The sequence below is a fragment of the Emydura macquarii genome, unplaced genomic scaffold, assembly GCF_026122565.2.
Source record: "Emydura macquarii macquarii isolate MOO-44397 ecotype Brisbane River unplaced genomic scaffold, CSIRO-AGI_Emac_v2 contig_1790, whole genome shotgun sequence".
NCBI classification, from domain to species: Eukaryota; Metazoa; Chordata; order Testudines; family Chelidae; genus Emydura; species Emydura macquarii.
The window spans coordinates 27,359,323-27,381,220 of NW_027131927.1; the positions used below are offsets into that span (position 1 = coordinate 27,359,323).

The window sequence follows — 21,898 nt, forward strand, 5'->3', positions numbered from 1 at the left end:
CAAATCTGTGTTGAGATAAGGGATTAAGTGTATACGTTTTACTGGTGGTGGGATAATGCGAAATACTCCTTTAAAACTAGGTTTGGCTTAATATGAAAGATTTCAGGGTTTATCATGAAGAAAGCCAAGTGTTTTGATCCATGCAGAATCTAACAGACTTACTTAGCTCTTGTATAGACCTCCCGGGCTTCTAGTGACAAAAATATCCTTGGGCTAACACAGTTTCATTACTAATGGATCCGTCCTGCAGTTACAATAATCAAAAGCAGAAACAAAGGTTGGTTTGGAGACTTTCACCCTTGTTATTGCACTTTTATGTTAAATTTTATTTTTTTTAAATGGTTAGAACCCAGATTTTGTTTGTGTGCTTTTTAGAGAGGCTTTTCATAGGCAGCTTCAAGCCAACAGCTAGCAAACACAGCTTGTTAGAACTCTGTTAAACTACTTTTGATTCTTGAACTCCTATTACTAGAAGAAATGCTTTCAGCCTACTTATTTAGAGAGGAGCTGAATACTAAGTTGTAGTGCAAGTCAGAAACACTGGCTATCTCATCTGAACCTCTGTTATTGTTGTTTTCAGATATGTGAAATTGACAGACAAAGGGCGACCGTAAAAGCTGAAAAGGGGAAAAAAAGCTGATGGGTTTAGTGATACTTTGTCACTTGAACAGTGGCCTTCATTAATGATGTCTGTGATGGGAAAATGAAATACTTTCTGTTTCAGTAATGCTGAGTTTATGTTGGGCTGGGAATACCTTAAGGAAAATAGTAAAGAAGGAAAAGAGATGCTTTATTATGCTGTGTACCAGAAAATTCCGCTCCCTTTATAAATGGATCAAATTTACAAAACTGGGTGCAAAGAAACTGAAACCAGATATCCCCTTTATTCTTGCTCTTTCCCTAATAAACTATGTTATGTGTCCCCAGTACAAAAAGGTCCAGATTATAGGAAGAGCTTAGCGCTCCATCCATTAACTGAATGGAATGGGCAGATTTACAAAAATGTTCAGCCTCCAGCAGCTCCCATTAAGGAACATCTGGCTGAGCCCTTTGGAAAATCCAGCCCTAAAATGTTCACATTATAATAATGAAAAAAATGCATTCAACCTTTGATTTTGAAAATCCAATATGTGAATTTAATATTTATTTTTCCTTCAAGAGAATGCTTTCTTTGGTGCCTCTATAGTAGTGCGGCAGTCCTTGTACCCCTGGAACCTCTAAACAAGCCATTCAACTGTCTAGCACCTCATAACAGAAGAGTGATGCCAAAGTGTCTGATGTAATTTTAAGTACTGTTTACCGTTTATTCCTGTTTGATAGAAGTTGTCTTCTAAGTGAGTAGTAGTATACTCTGCCATGCAGAAGCCATTGGACATCCATCCCTGCTCTACTATTTTGTCATACAAGAGCAGAAACGTGGTGGTGGTGGTAGAGGGGGACAAATTGCTATGTGAAACTGTCATGTTGTCTGACATGGCCCATGACCGTGGGTGTTTACCTCAGGGCAGACATCCCTAACAGGTGGTGTGTTCTATAATTCAATTTCACCAAGCCAGTAACAAATGAGAGCTCCTGGATTACCATGGAGTCACAGACAGTCCCCCTTAGACTGAAGACAGTCTAATTTGACACCCAGACAAAAATCACCCCACCTTTAAGTTGCTTCCAGTCACTTACCCCAGATCAGTTGGTACTCTAGATCCTACACTACAGGCAATAATTGCAGCCAATCCTGTAATAAACCGTCTAAAGGTTTATGAACTAGGGAAAAGGAATGAGAGTTATTTACAGGGTAAAGCAAACAAACATATACACACAAATGAGTTACCATCTAACGTGACAGGACCAGACCTTCTGGCTACAGGAGAGTAGTAGAGGGGGTCTATATTAGCCCCAGAATGAACAAATCCCTGTTTCCTGGGTGATCCAGCTGGGGCTACTTCGGGGCAATTAGGCCAGCTGAGGCCAATCAAGGAGCTTGCCCCAGCAGTTAAAAGCCTCCCTGTCAGGCAGACGGGCAGCTGGAAGGGAGTTAGGAGAAGGAGCAGAGCGGAGCAGCTCCGCTCCGCTCCGCTCCGCTCCACTACACTACACTACAGGACTTGGAGCAACCCCTGCCACATATTGCAACCCCAAAGATACCAGAGACAAGGGGGGGGGGGTATCTGTCTGGCTATGGCCAGGGACCCAAGGCACAGGCCTGAGGGAGAACCCCTCCCCACCCAGTTCCAGGAAGCAGACTGCGAGCAGTGAGGCCAAAGACAGGCGACCCAGGGAAGGGAGTAAGTCATGGACTGGGCAGTTTGAAGACTACTCCACACAGGGTCCCTGGGTCGGGGCCCGGGGCAGAGGGCGGGATTGGGCCCCCCCCCCCCCCCCCCCCGCTCCCACCCAGGCATGCCACACTAACAAAATGTTAAGAATGACAGAGTTGTAGTGATCTGTCTATTCTGTATCTTTCAAGGCAGACCCAAGAGGTGTAGCCCCATGGGATCTCTGGCTTTGTTTTAGAGTGTCTGGCCCTTCAGAGAGTTCAAACAGCCAAAAAGATGCAGTTTCTTCTCGTCAGGGATTTGTATTCCCTTCCCCCAGAGTTCAAGATGATGGGAAAAGTTCACATGCACTTCTCTTCATTGGTACTGGGGGAGCAATCAGCAAGGACTTTTGTCCTATGATGTTCCACAATGGTTTGTCTGGGGTATATGGGCCTTCTTTTGTTGGACAGGAGATAACACCTCCTGTGGCAAACTAGTATTTCACACTTGGTAATGTTTCTCTCTTGACTGGGCGGGGGGAGGGTTACAGTTTACAGAGCAAACATTTTTACAGTTTAGAGTAAACATTTAAAAATTATCTTATGGCATGGGATATAGCTATTACAAGTGAGATTAATACATGCAGCAACATATAAGCATTTCATAGTCTAAACACTATATACAACCTTACAAGACTAATACCTATTTTGAGCAAAATAGCGAGAGTCCTGTGACACCTTAAAGACTAACAAATTTATTTGGGCATAAGCTTTTGTGGGCAGAAACCCACTTTGTTGGCTATTTTGAGCAGAAGTAACCTACAGGTGGCCTGATCCGGTCTCCAGCTCTGAGACTGTCAGTTCTTAGCTAATGCCTGTAGCTTGGGCCAGAGCTGGTATCTGACCTGCTAGCATCACAGAAGCTACTGTAACTAAATTACTATATGAGCTACTGTAAAGCCTCTTGTTTGATAAAATTTTCCGATTTGTCACTGTGGTCCTAAGATTTCAGGCTACTGTGGTCTTTGTGCCAACTTCACAAAAGTATATAAAAATATCCTTCTTATAACATGAATGTTTGCATTACATACTCAATCCCTGGCTTCAAAAATGTTTACATAGGGTAGGGGACATTGTACATGAGTGACAAGAAGTAATCAGCATTTCACTGAGATGGCTGTAGGAATCTTTTTTTAAACACTGCAGTTCATTTATTTTTGGTTCACAATGCAGCAGGCATTCTCACACTTTTCCTAATGGCTTTGTCTTAAGAGAGCACATTCCTTAGATCAGCTCCCTTTCTGATCTGCCAAGTATTTATGAAAATTTATAAAAGTGTTTATGCAAATTAGATGCCCTTAAAGTGATAAGTATTTTCCCCTTTTTAGAATACTCATGCTGTCTCCTGTTGTTTTTTCATTTGACTCCTACTTGTCACGTTCTTTCCTCTCCTCATGCTCTCCTGCACACGTTGCCCTACCACTTGGTCATGGGCACATGCTCCCTTACTCCCTTTCACATTCTGCATGATTGTCTGGTCCCCTGATTTTCTCTCCATGCTTCCCTGTACTAATAACCTTCTTCCCTGGGCATTTCGCTTCAGTCCCTAAGGGTGCCTCCTGTTTCCTTTCTTCCTTCTCTTTGTGGCTGGGTTTCCTTACAGAGGAAGCTCAGTTAGATCCTCATGTTTGTTCCCAGTTGCTTCCAGAAGTGTCCAAGCTCTTCTCTGTAGAATCAACTGGAAACAAGGAGAAGTCAACACCATCAGACTTGCCAGTTCACTGTGGAGCATAAGCACACTCTCCACTGTCAACAGATAGAGAGCTTCTGTGTGGCAAGTTACTGCTGGTGTAAAAATGTAAAGGGCCAAGCCAAGTTGCCCTCATCCATATATCTGCCTTAGAGATAAGTGACTTCAGTCATTTCTAGTGTGAGAGATTCTGCTGACAACAGAGATGGCGAGACTGGGAGGTGGACTATTCCCAAAAAGAACACTAAGACCATTCTTAGAGAAGAAGCAGGATTAAAAAGGGGAAGGAGGTTGAAGGTTTTAAAATTCTAGGTGAGGAGGAGAGGAGTATTATACGTGAGACAGACCTTGCTGTCAGAGAGCTTTCAGGACCACAACCCTCTTCCTTTGTACCAATTGTCTTCATTCTTCTTCAAATTTCACCTCAGACTCCGTTTATTTCATTTGCTTTGGTATCTATTACTGGCTTTCTGCTTGTCCAGATCTGATTCTCCTCTCACTTAAACTAGTGTAAATCAGGAGTAACTTCATTGAGATCAATGGTGTTATACTGGTATAAAACCAGGATAGGCGAGAGGACACTCAGAAATCTATCTTTATTTAAAGATATCAGACCTATAATTTCAGATACAAATACCAGATAATATGATTTATTTGTTGTAGAACAAGATTCACGTGGCTTTATTTGTTTCAACCATTTTATTTCCTTTCCCTGAAGTCAGTGCTGCTATGCCATCAGTTGGGGAATTCATTGTGTGTGTGGTTTTCAAGTTCAATATCTGTCCTTTTCATTATTCATTCTCATAATGAAGTGTTAGCTATATTTAAAGATGATTATAAATAATCACATAGTTATGTGTACATAGATGTAGAGTTTGAGAGATAGTACATAAGAAATTAATGTGTATTTATATGACTTCTCTGGTAGATATTTGTTGTTATTATGGCAGTCATCACTATCGTATGTGAGCACATCTTGGCTCCCTCTTACAGACCCCAAAGCCATAATGATGACTGCTATAGTAATTCCAACAGATATCTATCAGAAAAGTCATAAAAATACGTGCTAATTTGTTATAAGCTATCTCTCAAGGTCACCCAGCAGACCAGTGGCAGAGATGAGAATAGAATCCAGGTCTCCTGAGTCCCAGGCCAGTCTATCCACTAGACTACACTCCTCCTCATTTAACTGAAGACTTAGCAGCAGCCTCCCACCTAGAATTGGTTCACCCAGAAAACAGCTCCTGGTTATTTCTTCCAGCACTTTGGGGAAATTTCCAGTTCTCACCAATAAGTGCTCAGAAAGATGAGGGTTCACTAATGACTTGCACCTGGATTTAAACTCTTGAGGAAATCCTTGCTGCTTCTATTCTCCTATCACTGTGGCAAGCTAGAGCAACCAGTTTGAATTAGAGACCAACACTCAATCCAGCAAGCCAAGTACTTGGCCTTTCTGTTTGTCTTTTAGCTCCGAACTGACAAGAGTTTAGCACAAAGTATAAACAGAACTAATATCCTTGGGTAGGCATAAAGATGAAATGCAGATCTCTCCAAGTACTGTTGCAACTGAATAAAATGCTCTTCTGCCACAAATAGCTATGAACAGAATTCTAGCTTCTTGCAGAAAAGATTCCTACAAGACATTCCTACAAGAAAATAAGAGGCACAACCAGGAAACTACATCAGCTAAACTAAGTCTATAATTTGCATTTATTTCATTTGTTTTTGAGGTGTTTAATTGTTTCTTTGAAACCTGCAGTTTCCACAGGAGTGTAGCACAGTGGTGATTGGTGCGAAATGCTGTTCTTCTGCATTCTGGCATCTGTCACTACAATAGACAACATAATATCACGCATATTACTTTGATTACAGACCAAGTACCTCAGAGTAGGTCAATACTTTTCCTAACAGCTGTTACGTTTTTCATTGGAACAATCGTACTTTTCTATTAGCTTTTGCTATCTACAATCATTATTGCTTAATTTTAATCTATAAGAATAAAAAAAAATTAGATGAAATGAGAGATTATATTTTTTTAAATTCTTAAATTGTGTAATGCTATTACTTAAAGTTGGTTATATAACAGGTACATTTACAAAGAGTTGTGCATGTTTTTAGATGTGATTCCCACTGAATTCATATAGTATTTAGCTCTTCTGAAACATTTTGGGAATGCAAAACCTAGAATGTACAAGTGATTCCAGGCAAAAAAGCATTTTGTGCTTGCAATCTCTCTACTTGATTATTATGGTTATATTATTAACCTTGTTATTTACTCTTATTGAACGTATAACTGTTGAGTTGTTTCCAAGTATGCCTTCAACATAAGGCTGATTTTGTCATTTGAATTGTCTCCATCTTTCTTAAAATCCCAGTAAAAGCTTGGGAGCTGAATTCTTTCCTAGAGCTTGGACTTTTTCATATATAATTAGAATAGCAAACCGAGTCAATATAAAACTAATTATTTAGTAGAATAACCGAATTTCCTTTAGTTTAAAGCTATCTTGTTTTGAAATAAAGGGAAAACTGACCAGGTCTTTTGAGTAGTTAGGCTAATTTTTTTCCTTTCAAAAGAAATATAAAGCTCTCATGAGGCGGATTGAACTGAAAAGGATTAAAAACACTGCCACCTCAATTGTCTCTAAGAGAGACTGAAAATGCAAAATATAATGCATTAAACTCTTTTTTCAAAGAGATTTAGAAGCTTGATTTTTACTGATTGGAGATAGAGTGGCAATAAGCCTGAGAAAGCTTTCTTGCAACTTTCACCTGCAATAGAATATTCCCGTTTGCATGGGGATCAGAGACCCAGGTAAGGATTGCTAGTACTCCTTAATAAAACAAATGATCACTGTCACTCATCAGGTATTTTTTGGTCTGGAGTTTGGAAATGGACAGAGATTAAAGTTCGATTCCAAACATATTGACTTTAGTGAAGAGATATTTTTGTGAGATTTAGTTTCTGGTGTGTAAGAATGAGCTTTATAAATCAGTGATCCATTTCCCCATTGAGAAGCTCAAGGGCTAAGAGTAGAGACAAAGAAAAGATTTTGCTGTGGCACCAGCAGGAAGTGCTGGTACAGATAGCCTGATAATACTGCAGTTCAATGAATTTAGCAGCTAGTGGACTGGCAGGGGAGGGGAAGAAGAGCTTTCGACTGGGATTGCAGTCACAGTACGTACAGGGTGAGAATGAATCTTTTGCAGTTATGTACTGATGAGGTAACTCAATGCATTTCATTGCTTTTCTTTTCTGTCTTCAAATCAGATAAACTAGTCTTCAGCTTTTTATCATCTCTTACTGTTCTTCTGCAAGTTATCTACTGAGTAGATTATGCTTTCATCTTCTAGTTTCCAAACCACTGCTAGAAGAACTATCTACACCATAGGCAATTGCTGCAGATACCCAAAATACCCAAGTCACTGCTCTTTAATCAAGTGTAGTGTTAGGAAGTGATATGTAGCTTATTCTATTTGTTTTATTTTTCCTAAATTTGCATTTTCTGCCTCACACACACAAAATATGTTTTTTGTGTGAGTCTCAGAGGTCAGCAGATTACTATGTCCTTGGGAAAGATAAGTGGGGAGAGGGACATGAAGATCTATCTATGAAAAAGTAACAGTGGCTACAACACATTGGTCTGTGAAATAACATTGGCAGCAAGTGGTTTAGTAGTGGTCTAGCTGGAAGAGTGGAGCTCAGACTACAATGCAGAAAACATGGGTTATATAGTAGATAGTGGATGTTTGGATGAGTGTAGTAGAGAGTTTGGGTCCATGCTAAACTCCTGGGGAAAAGTCAAACGAAGACAGTTTTTAAAGTAATTTCCATGCCAGTCAGTTTCAGCACAGGGGATTTTGTGATACTATCTGCTGATTTTCATCAGGATGAAAAAAATAGATTGATTAAAACAAAGAAAGACCATATGCGGTTCTAGGTCATATCCATTTACACTACAACATCAAGATAAGGAGCTTCCTGCTTTCAATATATGAACCATAGTACTGTCACAGCTTTGTAGGTTTTGCCAATAAACACTTCTGTGCTAAGTGTTTCTGGCATGACCAAAGGATTACATTGTATTTTGGAGTCTTATGACACTGAACTGACTTGGCAATAGTAGCAATTTTTGTAGCAAAAATGTGTTTAAAGTATAGTTCAGCAGTTTAGATAGTCAATGAATTGTAATATTTATACTGTAGATTCATGAATGCCATGGTAGGAAACATGTAATCTGCTTTAGTTGTGTAAAAAATTGTGGTTTTGTTATGACAAATGGCAGCAGTGAGCATGGCTTAAAAGGAAAAAATGGATATGTGTACATCTATTCCAAAGGAAGAAAAAGACAATAAGATAAGACACAGTCCATGAACATTGAGTTATTCACTTCTTTCTCACTTGCACAGATAGTTAGCTGTTATCTGTATCTTGATCTGTACATATTCGGTTTAATTTATAACTGCCACAATTTGTTTCTGGATCCTGTATATCCTATTTTGCCTTCCACTTTAATGGGTCTTAGTGCAATAAGTTCTATCATGACCTTGTTGGGAGAAGCAAGAAAGAAGTGGCTAAGAGAAGCCCTCCTTACGACCTGATTTAACAGGAATACCTTGAGTTATCAGTATTATTTGTCTGTCTAGCTGTTTAGGATAGGATTTTCAAAAGTGCTTGAGTGACTTGGAAACACAAGTTTCATTGCCTTTCAGTGGAACTTGTGCTCCGAAGTCATTTAGGTACCTTTTATAATTTCACACTTGCTTTTTATAGCTTCCACCAGCAAATTTCATGAGCAATATGTCATATTCACAAGCTTTTTCTCTCTCCCTCCTGTCTGCATGAACACGCATGTGTGTGATTTTTATGGAAATGTTATGAAAAGTTGGAATTTGCATTTGATTCTAAAGGCAGGACATTCACAGTTGTTCTGACCCTTCAGGGAAGTATTTCTGTAGTTGTGTACCACCAATTGAAAAGCTCTGTCCTCTGATCCCATGGCTTTCACTTATTTTATGGACAAATGTCTTCATTCTTGATGAATGAAGCTGCAATATTTGGTCATAGTTACAAAGAAAAACAGAGTCTCAGAATTAGCTTGAGTCTATCCACCACTGAAAATGGTACTTACAACACTGCAGAAGACTCATCAGCACCATTTTACATTTGAATCATAGAATCATAGAAGATTAAGTTTGGAAGGGACCTCAGGAAGTCATCTAGTTCAACCCCCTGCTCAAAGCAGGATCAACCCCAACTAAATCATCCCAGCCAAGGGTTTGTCAAGCCTCACCTTAAAAACCTTCTAAGGATGGAGATTCCACCACCTCCCGAGATAACCCATTCCAGTGCTTCACCACCCTCCTAGTGAAAAAGCTTTTCCAAATATCCAACCTAGATCTCTCACACTACAACTTGAAACTGTTGCTCCTAATTCTGTCATCTACTAGCACTTAGAACAGCCTAGCTCCATCCTCCCTGGAACCCACTTTCAGGTAGTTAAAGGCTGCTATCAAATCTCCCATTCCCATGCTATTAATTGATTATTAAACCCCTATCCAGCAAAGTGCTTAAGCATGTGTTTAAGTTAGAGCTTATGAATAGTGCTTAACTTTAAGTACAGCTTGACTAAGGCCTAATTGATTCTAGCTTTATAGAGGAAAACAACCTTCCATTTGCCAACCCTAGTTTAACTAAGATATATGTTAGTCCTGCTGGTGAGTCTGTTAGCAGTTGCGTCTATATAGTATTCCAGGTATTCAGTACATGCTTTTTGACACACTGTATAGAGAGCTAGGAAAATAAAGCTAAACCACCAGGTACAGTGGAGAATAATACAGTTAACTTTCTATATTATCCCATTAAATTACCAGCTCTATTTGTACAGGAGCTATTTTGTACATTTTTAAATTATCATTACACCTGAAAGAAGCTTCCGTGCTGGCAGTGTTTCTGGTTTGCTTCAGATTTTTACATTTAGCTCTTTGGTGGTTTGAAAGTGAATGATGGAAGAAAGAGTGATAAATTGTCAGGTTCTTCCAAAGATTCAAAAGTTCTGGAGTTACTGCCAGTGACAGATGGTTTGTCCTTGCTCATCACTTGTCTTTTTGACAGCATTTCTCTGCTCTCTGCAAAATCTATTCAGGTGTGTACTCAAGTCCCTTAGAAAAAGAAAAATCATTTTTGTTTAGACATGTTGCACATTGATTCAATGGCATCCATGTTTGACCAAATGGAATATCTTCTTCACAACGTAGTACAGCATTTATTTTAATAGGCAGTTAGTGAAATTGCTAGTGAAATGTTTGTAAGTAACTGTATGGTCCCCAATTCTAACATTGCAAAGATTATAAAAATATTACTTTATATCAATACTGTGGATTCTTCTGACCTCTTATGATTAGAACTATGGGTCTGCCACCTTATTCACACACTGAGTAGTACTTATGCAAGTGTTCTTGTAGCTTTCAATAAGATGGTTCATTAAACTACTTCAAAGTGGCCATGTCTATACTGACGGCGGCAAATTCGCCGCCGCCAGATCTATCTTTCTTTATCAATTGAGCGGTCAGTTTAGACCTGCTCAATCAATCAGGAAGTCGATGCTCGTAAATCACCCCCTCAAGTAGTGTAGACCCCGCACAGAAGGGAAGCACAGCAGTCGACGTGAGTTACGCAAGCTACTCTGCGTAGTTTGCGTAACTCCCGTCGACTGCCGCCGAATCGTGAGGTAAGTGTGGACCAGGGCAGTATGTGAGTAAGGTGGCAGAATCAGGATCTCTGTGTTTGTTTTTGCTCTTGTCTTTTCAGACTTTTTGGCTTTCAGGTTGATCTGTTCATGTGACTGCTTCAGCAGGACATAAAGAGTAACCTACCATTGGGACAAATTCCCAGGTGGTATAAGGCAGTATTGTTCTTTTGGCTTCAATGCAGTGATGTTAATTAACCCTATCTAAGGATTTGGCCCTTAAAGTCCAATACAAAATTGGTTTGCTAAAATGATGCTTTCATGTTTGGTGTTGAAGAGTCATGTGATAAGGCAGTACAAATTTGGCAGCGTATCTAAACTCACAATATATAAATGAACTGGACTGGAAAGAGAGAGGAAGAAAAATCATTCCTCAAATTCTTTGGTTATACCATGACACTGTTGCACTCCCTGCACAATAAAGTTGCAGTGGATTACCAGACCTCCAGCGGCATGATAGAAATGTCAGTTCAGCAGCACAAGGTTATTTATTTAATATTGCTACTTGGATTGTGAATGTCAAGGCAGATGAATTTTTTTTTTTTTTTAATTTTCTTCACTGAAATACATGTTTGAGATTCAAACCTAATACCAGGTAATTAACATATTGATTCTTCAGCGTTTCAAGATTTCCAAGTCCACCAAGTCTGTGATATCAGTAGCTCCACGCAGCTTTTTTTTTCTTTGTTAAAAAGAAAGGTGTTTGAGTATTTGGACACTATTTACATACCTGTTTGGGTTCATCTGTGATTAGCAAAGGGTTATTTGTTTCATTTAATACCTGTGAAGGATATCATTTTTCATGTGCTTTCAGGCCCTCATTATGAATTCATACAATAGTTTAGCTCAATTTTATCCTACGATGTGAGTTGGAACCATCACCTGCTTTCTGGAAATTATGGAAATTTTCAATCTGTCCCTCTTATGTGTGCAGAGCACTACTTTCTGTCATAAAGCCAGCATTATGGGCAGATGAATTTCAAAGCTGCACAGTACTCAAAGATTTGGGTTTTACAACTCCCTAACTCCTCTGTGCCCCATACCAAATTGTTTTTATTGCTTTTAACTCACAGATATCATATCCCTTTTAATTACTCCCTCACTCCCATTGAACGTATTGGTTTATATATTCCATTGCCCCCTTCTACAAAATGCAGAGTTCATGCCAACTTCACTGGATATGCAGAGAGATGTTTTCATAGATCATAAAGAAATGATATTCTTACTTTAGTGGATCATCCCCTCAGATGCTAAATAAATACTTTAACTTTTTGAACACATAAGTAATAAAAATAAAATAAAAATAAAAATAACTTCAAAATAGTTTTATTAATGGTGTCCATGACTTCCTTACATGGGCTTTTAGTTATGAGTACTGAGGCTTAATTTGAATGGTACCAGAAATGCTCTTTGCTTCTAATATCTCTCTTCATTCATTAATGCATTCTCATTTGCTCTCCTCCCTCCTCAGTGAAGGTACCATGGACTCCTTAAATGAACAAAACTGTAAACTCAGTAGAAAGTTAAGGGCATGGTGTATCGTTTTATCATGACTGTAAAGTCATGCCTTGTCCAAGTAATGACGGTTTTACTGACAGATATTGGATATAGGCTGTGTTAATGCTAGTGTTGATTTTTTTTTAGTAGGTTAATATAATAATGAGCTTGTGCTTGTAAACTTGTGCTTCATAACTGCTGATCAAAAGGAGTGTTCTATGTCAGATTATGCATGATATTGTTTTATTATCAACTACTTTCAGAAAGCTGTAGTGTTGAATATCAGATTCCTTTAAGTTTCAAAACCTTTCCTGGAGGAGGGAGGAAAAATGTCTATAAAATGTTTGATTGGGTTAATAAAATCATTCTATTGTGCCCAAACTCTGAATATTCAGTTTCTCCCTCTTCCTGATACAGAAGAGGGATTTGAACTTGGATCTTTGGTACTGTAGGAGAGTGCCCCAGCCTCTGAGCTATGAATAATCTAATGTAGCTCTTTCTCAGTCTCTCCTGCTGAATCTTTTCGACTTTGGGTCACTAATTAAATAGGCATTGGAGCAGGGACCTGAACTTGGGTCTCCCACTTCCCAGCTGAGCGCCCTAACCAGCAGAATACACAGTCATTCTCACTGATTCTCTCTAGTGACTATTCAAATCATTTAACCAGAGAGATTAAAAGAGATCTACATCAGAATATCTTGTAGCCTAGTGGCTGTAACATTCCCCTGAAATGCCAGAAACCCAAGTTCAAATTCCTTCTTCACGTCAGACAGAGAGAGGAATTGAACCCTTCTCTCCCACCTCTCAGGTGAGTTTCCGAAGCGCTAGGATAAAGCTTATAAGGGAGGTACTACTGCTATCTCTGTTTGCAAGTTTGTAATCTAGACTTTAAAAATGTGCAGAAACAAAATGTTTTGGATCAAACAAAACTTTTTTTTTTGACCCAAAACTGACATTTTCAATTCATCAAATTTCCCAGTTCAGTTTGATCCAGATTCGTTTGTGTTCGTTTTCTCAGAACAGCCAACAAAAAACTGAAAAATCAATTATTCATCCAGATCTTAACTGGAGCTGGACAAAGAATGATTTGTGTTTCACAGATGATTTCAAGACTTCAAAATTTGGTTTTGTTCCCATTTGGAATGAAAACCCAACATTTCAAAGCTCTCTGCAAACCGGAATTACCATTCACTGCTCAGCCCTAGTCAGAGCCGTGGCTTCAGGGCAGTCTACCTGGCAGACTGAACCCTGGGAGCCTGGACTTCTAAGGAGCCGCAAACCAGCGAGCTGGGGCTTTCGGGCTTTTGGCTCCCCGTCAGCCTGCCAGGCATGCTGCTGAGGAGCTAGGCAGGAACCAGGCGGGTTTTGAAACCTGTCTGGCAGGTATGGGTTTGGTAGAAACATACCTGGTTTCTAACAGAAATTCATCAGACTTGACATGATCCTGTGGAATGTGTTGAAATTCCAACTAAAAGTGGTTCTTTTGAATTTTTCTTAATTTCATCTTACTTTAACTTTCTATGGCATGACAATAATAGGATTTTTTCTTTGGGAGCCAGTGCTTGTTTACAAGCACTGGGACCATTACTTATTCCTTCAATTTTATTTGATACATGATATCTGATCAGACCAATAACACCCCAGTATAAGCTTTCTGACAGGTTGTGCTATGTGGCTTCACATCATTTTACTGCTCAGTTCTATCTTGCCTCTTTTGGTGTGTCATAAAAGGCCACTGTGAAGAATACAACAAAATGTCAAAATAATATTATTATTAGTGAATGCACAACTGGTTTAATAAAGTGTGGGGGGGAGTTGAAAATACCAAGTAGGGAGATAAAACAGATATATAAGTCAAAAGAAAAAAGGTCAAAAGGGCTCAGGGAAGCATCACACATTTCAGCCATACAGCAATTGCAGGATACTCTGTGTGGAGTATGTAAAGTCCTCCTGATAGACTAGCACAAGATGAGCACTGGCAGCTCATTCATCAGGTGTATGGCATCCTCAACCACACTGCAGCTACACGGAGACTGTTTTTGAATCCCCCAGTGTGGTCATTTGCTCACGACCCCACCTCTGAAATTGTTGAGCTTGCACCAGAGATAGCATGGCAGCTCAAAGCCAGTCTCTTAGTACAGAGGGAGCAGCTCCTTCCTGTTCTGCTTGCCACAATGAATAAGTAAGCTTATGTGCTTGACTTGGGAAGCTAATGCACAAACACCACACAGTTTGGCACTCTGCTTCTCAGTTTCTGCTTCTCAGTTGCCTCTCTCTGCTCCTGTGTGGTTAGACTCTTCCCAGACCCAGGTAGTCAATGTATAACTGAATCAAATAATGAGAATAAAAACAGAGGCTCTGAAAGCAACAAGCAAAGAGTCCTCTCTAATACCTCACCTTTTAACATCAGGTGTTATGCTGCATGAGAAACCTCCTTGACAAAATCCAAGAGATGCCACAACTACCACAACTACCACATAGATATATAGGAAGCCCCTCTCCACTGACTCATAAGTAGAGGACCAATCAAAATAAGATCACAAAATATGTTGAACCAGAATAACAACATGGAGACTATAATGCACTGCATCTAAATTCAATGTTACATCATGAATTACAATGATGAACTACAAATAATGTTTAAATTTATCCAGAAATACATTAGAGACACAGCAATCTTATTTCCCTAAAGGATTATTTCAGCAATGGAGAGTGTTTCCTATCTAAGGACAATTCATATGCAGCTGTCCATAAACCGCTTTCAGTCTCTCTCTAGTTTAGAATTTCCTATACTGCCCATCAATGTAGCAAATAAGAACTGAACCCATTTCCAATGCCTCTGAATTAATAACGGGGGTTTTCAGGATGGGGCATCTTACCTCTTTTAAGATTAGTAACCAGTTAATTTTCTCCTTTGGACACAGCATTATATAAATTACAATAAATTACAATCCCTGGTAGCCAGCAATTGTGGTAATCCATTGTTAAAAGCCAAACATCAATGCTGTGCATTTTTTCCAGGCCTCAATAATAATAGACCACTATCATTCACCTAACACAATGTCACATTGCTTTATGCTTTCACAGAGCAGCATTACAACACCAGGCTTCCTTCCCCTGTGATTAATAGCAGTTCTAGGTACTTGCTGTTTTAGAGCTAAAATTGGTTGGGTGATTAGATGAGCAAGATTTACTTGGCGTGTCTTGGTTTGCAATGCCTGTTCACTTGAAACCAGTAGAACGAAATGAGATTTTTCCCTTTTCCGCTGCCTTCTCCCCATTACCTACCTTGGTGTGAAAGTCAGATCCTGCAGCTGCATCTTTACTGTGCTCATGACATTGCCAGCCATCTCTCCTTTTCCTCTTTTCTCTTTGTTTCTCCCCTGAGTGAGCCTTGCCCACAAAGTGAAGAATGATAGCACAGAATCAAGAAAGAAGAGGAAGGTGGCATCTTGGGCTGAGCACAAAGGCATGTGTTGCAATTGGTTTCACCCACAAGGTAGGAGACAGAGGAGAGGGAAGCAGAACTGTGAGGGGGCAGCAAGGGACCTGCGAGAATAGGGGCAAGAACAGGTACATGTAGTCTCCCAAAACTGCCACAATGACACATTTCTCTCTCTCCCTCAAAATACCTTTTCCCACCCATTCCTCCAGTTATATAATCCCCAAATATTTTAATCTGGTGATCAGAACCTTCCCATTTCCTTCCCACTCACACATCCAGGATAGGTGAACACTGAGAAGGTGTTGGGAGATTCAGAAATTTGGTCAGTCTACAGTGGTATCCGGCCTGAACGTACTGATTCTCTGACATTCTTTCTTTTGCTCTATCTCACCACACAGTGTTAAAGCAAAACTGATTTCATTTTCTTCTGAATCAATGGAAACCTATTTCCCTCTGTGCTGCTTGCAATGAAGTATATTTCCATCTTTAATTAGTAAGTCAAACAATAACAAAAATGCTTCTGCAGCATTGTGTTAAAGGTTCTTTATCCTCAGCTGAATAACAGGTTTTTCAGAGCATGTGCTCCATTTTTTGTCATTTGCAGAGAGCACCTATTTCATTTTATTTATCTATCTATCCTTTTATTTATTTGGCTTTCATAAATAAGCTGACTGATAGCTGCTTTGTTCTCTATTTCAGGTCGTGGAAACTAATTTGGTTGCTTTTGACTGTCACTGGATCATTATAAATGAGGTAACTATCAACTGAATATTGTTGTAAAGCATGAATCCTGTTTTCATACATACTGACAGTGTTCACGCTCATCTTTGCCAACAGGAAGCAGTAGCTAAAGCAAACTCCAGGCATGCGGGTGGGAACATTGTTTAATAAAAACAGAATGACATCTTTTGGGGCTTTATTTTTTGTTTTGTTTTGTTTTTTTAAATAAAAGGCCTTGTATGAGTAAAGCAAATGAAAAACACTTCCCTACTGAGTATATTTAGCCTTTCCTTTTGGCTTGAGCTGCCTGCTTTGGGAGATCTTTCATCAAAAAAAAAAAAAAACAACCCCACAAAAACCAAACCAAAAACAATTCTTCTTTGCACAGAGTGAATCCTTCCAAGTGAAGTCTTGTGTTCCATTTATATTTAAATGTTGTTTCTAAAACTTGTATGTGTTCCCTCCCTCTATCCCTTTAAAAAGCACAAGGATTAAGTAGTTCATTATGAGCTGGAACCAAAACCCACTGAAGTTAATGGGCTCTGGATAGGGCCATATATGAATGTGTATAAGTAGCAAACAGGAAGAAACTTTTTTAAGTAGAAACATATCTGTTTTCAAATCTGTCTGACCTTGTGGGAATATTTGCCAAGACGTTTGATTAAAAGATCTGTTTTTAATCATGAAATAAAATCTACATTAAATGCTTGCTAACCAACATCTGGTAGATCAAAAAGAAGAGTAGCTGCACATATAAAACACTGCTCAGTTAAGTTGTTTTTCGATTCTACCGTGTTCAAATGTTTCTCTACTTTTTAAAACAGAGTAATTTATTATGTCCATGAAAGGCTTAATTGGGGGAGATAATTATTCCCTAGTTTAAATTGTATAGTACCTGTATCTGTGTCGTCTTTGTAAAGCTTGCTTAGGGAAATCACACATGTAATTTTTTATCTCGATTCTTAACCGGACACTTCTGTTTTCATATTCAGTCATTAGTTTTTAATTGTTAGAGTACAATAAATGAATCAGAATTGATTTGCTGTTTCCAGTTTATGTTAATGGAAAAGCTGAGTTCAGAATCAGCATCTGGTTACAGTCAGCTCCTGTTTTACCTTGTCTTTCTAAACCACAGGTAGGTCACAAAGTGAATTTATAGGTACAATCAACCATTTTTCAGTGAGGCTAGATTAGAAATCAGTCATCCTTCTGGTTCTTTGTTTTTCTAGTGACCAGACCAGTTTAGTAAATCACTTCCATTGTTTAAAGTTAACAGATGCTATTAAAAATGATCATTTTCTTAGGACCCAATACAACTTTTATTGAAATTAATGGAAGTCTCTCCATTGACTTTTGTGGGAGTTGGATTAGGCCCCTAATTTATAGAGTTAGCCAAAATACTGGTAAATCACTTAGGTGAAAGTTCTTACTGATTGGTGCATATCATATCTTATTATCATTTTAGTCAATTTTAAATGAATTTGAACTTTAAAAGAAAAACTTCAGTGTAGTAAACTGAAAAAGCTCTGATGTATGTGGTAATCAGTGTGTTGGTTACCGATGTTTATCAGTGTAGGCTGCGTGCGTGTGTCCCTGTGTAGATGCTGTCCCAGCTCTGATCAGGAAACTGAGACAGCTCTCACAATCGAATGAATTGACACGACCACGAATTAGCTGAGCAACGAAGGCACCCAGGCCAGGTTTATTGCGTGCGGCCCAATGAGAAATGACTTACAGAGTATCTCTGGGTCAGTTTCGTATAGGTGGCGTTACAATGGCCTCAGCCCAACGGCAGGACTTTCCGTTATCCCCTAGACCGGATGCCAGTATTCCCTCTGACATCCTCTTTTGTACATTGTTACATACACTTTCGTTCTTCCCCCTTTGACGTAGGTAGTTGCTACCCTCTTGACGTAGTCTAATACCACTTTTTTCCGTTGATTGGCTGATTTGGGCAAAACAACTCCATGTATCACATTTTGTCATTTCTATCCATAAAAGTGTCATTTTAGAGAGTTAGTATCTTGGTAACCTCCTATACCTGCTACATATTTTAGTAATATTTTGTCAATCTTGCAGTATCAGCACTTTCCTGTGCCAATTTCAGTTAACTTGAGTGACCCTATATATTTCTGTTCACTCGGCTTTTTCCATTTAGGCCTTAGCCTGTTTTACAGGCCTTAAGCTCTTACTTCTCACTACAATGTATTCTTTATTTTCTGTAGAACCTATAGATTAACAAATGAGTTGCTTTTTGAAACAGAGTCTGCCGGATGAGCCATATCCATGCATGAGAAGATAAAATGATATATTTTCTGTTCTAGCATTCTAAATATTTGCAATATTTTGAGGACATTAAAATCAGATCAGAAACAAATAAGATCTGTTCACAGTGGCATAGATAGAATCTAGATCTGACTTTGATTTATCATTTATAAAAAAAGTTTTCCTTTAAGATACTTCTTTTGAAGTCATCTTATTCAGACCATAACAAAAATGTCAATATATTCCAGATGGCGAATGTTTGAGAACAATATTCTGCCTTTTCTGTCACTTTGCCAGTACACTACAGAAAAATATCTCAATTTTATCCACTTTGATGGCTATGGGAGATTTGGAAATGGAGTGATGGCTGCACATGCTCTTTGCTGTTTAGTTTGCAGTGTTGTTGTAGTTGTGTTGGTCCCAGAATATTAGAGAAACAAGTCTAGTTTTAAAACAGTGTGACAGGGCCAGACCTGACGGCTATAGAAGGGTGCTGGAAGGCATATATATTAGCCCCAGGCTCAGTAAATCCTTATTCCCTGTGTGAGTCAGCTGGGGTTACTCCAGGGCAATTAGGCCAACTGAGGCCAATTAAGGAGCTTGCCCCAGCAGTTAAAAGCCTCCATTTCAGGCAGACAGGGACAGCTGAGAGGGAGTTGGGTGAAGGAGCTGCGCTGCGCTGCGCCAAGGCTTGGAGCTAGTGTTGGTGTTGCCACAGCACCAAGCCACTGGAGTTAGAGAGAAGCCCGTCCAGGCAGGGCCAGGGGACACAGGCCCCAAAAGCCTGAAGGAGGACCAGCGCCGCTCAAGCAACTGGACAGAGACTCAAGCAGGGAAGAGTAGGAAATCCACATACCCGATTCTAGGAAGTGGACTGTAAGCAGGGGGCCACAGACGAGCAACCCAGAGAAGGCAGTAGCTTATGAACTAAGCCATTTGAGGCTACTCCTCGCAGAGTTCCTGGGTTGGGGCCCATGGTAGAGGGTGGGACCGGGCCCCCCCTGCTCCCACCCAGCCACGCCAGCGGTGTAGTTGCCAAAAGCGCAGGACCCACAGGGGCAGAATAGGCCTCCCTTGCCACAACAGATATATTTTCTCTTATAAGCAAACAAACAAATCCTTTTCCCCCTCCCCCCAAAAAGAAAAAACAGTGCAATCAATGTGGTTGTCCTCTAGTTGCATATTACTGTATCCTTTGAAGTTACACTATGGGCCAGATTGGAAACTCTGTGTTCACAGTGGTATGTGGTTACTCACACAAGTACTCCATGCAGTAAATCTAGCCCTTTATGATGGATGTATTTGTTTTAGTTAAATCAGAGCTACCAAGTAACTATGGCCTAGTCTAAACTAGAATTTAGGTCAACCTAATTACATCGCTCAGGATGCGAAAGATTCACACCCTTGAGAGATGCAGTGAAGCCAACCTAAGCCCCGGTGTAGACACCGCTAGGTAGACAGAAGAATTCTTCCACCTCTAAATCCACCTTCCAAACTCTAGCTACCACCTCTTGGAGAGGTGGATTTACGACAGCAATGGAAGAACCCCTTCAGTTGCTGTAGTAAGTGTCTACACTATAGCTGTGCCACAGTAGCATTTCTAGTGTGCCAAATATCCTATTTTACATTGCTTTTGTAGTCCTTCAGCATTTAGAATGAATTATGCAAATGAGAAATACATTGTTTGGCAAACAGTTAAAATAACTGCTTACAACCAGATGCCAAATACAAATTAGGAATGTATTCCCTTTTCCTTTTGTTCTGAAAACAAAACAATCTGAAAAGAAATGCCATTCATGGACATGAATCTGCCTAGTTTTCTGGGATTGCATATATTACTTCAATGGGTTATTTAAAAAGGCAATAATGCTTGGTAACATTTACTTAATTTTATTGTCCCATTACTTGATGTTTAAGGTAATATATTAAATCAGCTTCGACGATGTGCATCATAATGGGAATTACTGTGGAACTTTGGGGGGAAAAATATTATACGTTACCTTTAATACATTACTTTTATATTTCTGTATTGTACTGAAGGCTCTATAAAAATGAGGTTGCACAATTTCATATGTCACAATCAGTCATGTTTAGTACTTGGTAATAATACCAATCTCCTCCCCCTGATCAATGCATTCAGTTGAGAAAAACCTCTCCAAATAAATATTCCCATTCCTTCAGGGCCCTGAAGCAGATGGTATAGTTCTTTATTTAAATTTCACAGGATTCAGAGATTTGAATATAGAGATTCGGATATAGTATTTGGATATACACAAATCAGAGATGGAGTAATAGGCATGAGAAGGGATTTCTCTGTTTGTTTTCCTTCCCTGCCACAATAAATGTAACCTCTGACAGCCTAAGGGAATCTGGCTAAATTCTCTTGTCACTCTTTTAAGTCATATTTCTGCATTCATTATATATTTTATTTTAGCTGATAGTGAGAATCTGAAGAGAAAACTGTGTGTCTGTTTTTATCATGGAAGAAATGGCTCATTCATTTATTGATTTTTAAATAGGTTTCTTTCTTTAGTGATTAGTTAAACTGTGCAGTGTAATCCCACTATGCCCAGTGGCGTCACCTGTCTCCTACTGTGCTCTCTTCAGAGGACAGCCAAAGCTCTTTGCACTGCTCGCAGTTATTATAGGTGAAACAACTTAGAAAAATGTTGAACCATTAAAGTTACACATTTTTCAAAAAGTTACCCTGAGATGGATGCACACAGCTCCCACTGATTTAAATGGGAATCTTACATGCATGCATCCATGCGCTGAATTTGGCTTTAAATATCTGTCCAAAAAGTCCTAGTTGTTGGACTCTGTTTGTTCATTGCTATTTAAGTACAACACAGTACTATGAGGAGCCTGGGGTAGGTCATATTGAACTTAAAAGTCAACTTTTGAAGTTCTGGTAGATCCCAGGAAATAATTAACTGGATTTCACTAACTGATGTAGTGGCACATTTTAAACCTGTGCACTAGATTAATGCAAAATAATTACTTTGGGGGTGTCACAGCATTGCTGGCCTCATCAGCCTACCTATGACAGGCTGTGTTAAAGACAATGAGCTAACCAACACCCATCCAGGGATAATTGAATGCCTGAATAGCTGAGCAGTTGTTAATTAGTTAAGAAACACCCGGGTCTTATAAAGGGTCTGTGGGGTTGGGCAGGGGAGATCACAGGAAAGAAATGCCCAGGGAAACAACTTCTCAGTGGG

The 21,898-nt window shown here is 39.4% G+C and overlaps 1 protein-coding gene across 2 annotated transcripts in view; it reads left to right on the top strand.

Moving 5' to 3' along the window:
- GRID2 (glutamate ionotropic receptor delta type subunit 2) overlaps window positions 1-21,898 on the top strand; it is a 963,383-nt gene that overhangs the window by 614,725 nt on the left and 326,760 nt on the right. For both annotated transcript variants that reach the window (XM_067557183.1, XM_067557186.1), the window contains one exon: window positions 16,392-16,445. In XM_067557183.1, the coding sequence (XP_067413284.1) occupies window positions 16,392-16,445 (54 nt within the window). The remainder of the gene's footprint in view (window positions 1-16,391; window positions 16,446-21,898) is intronic.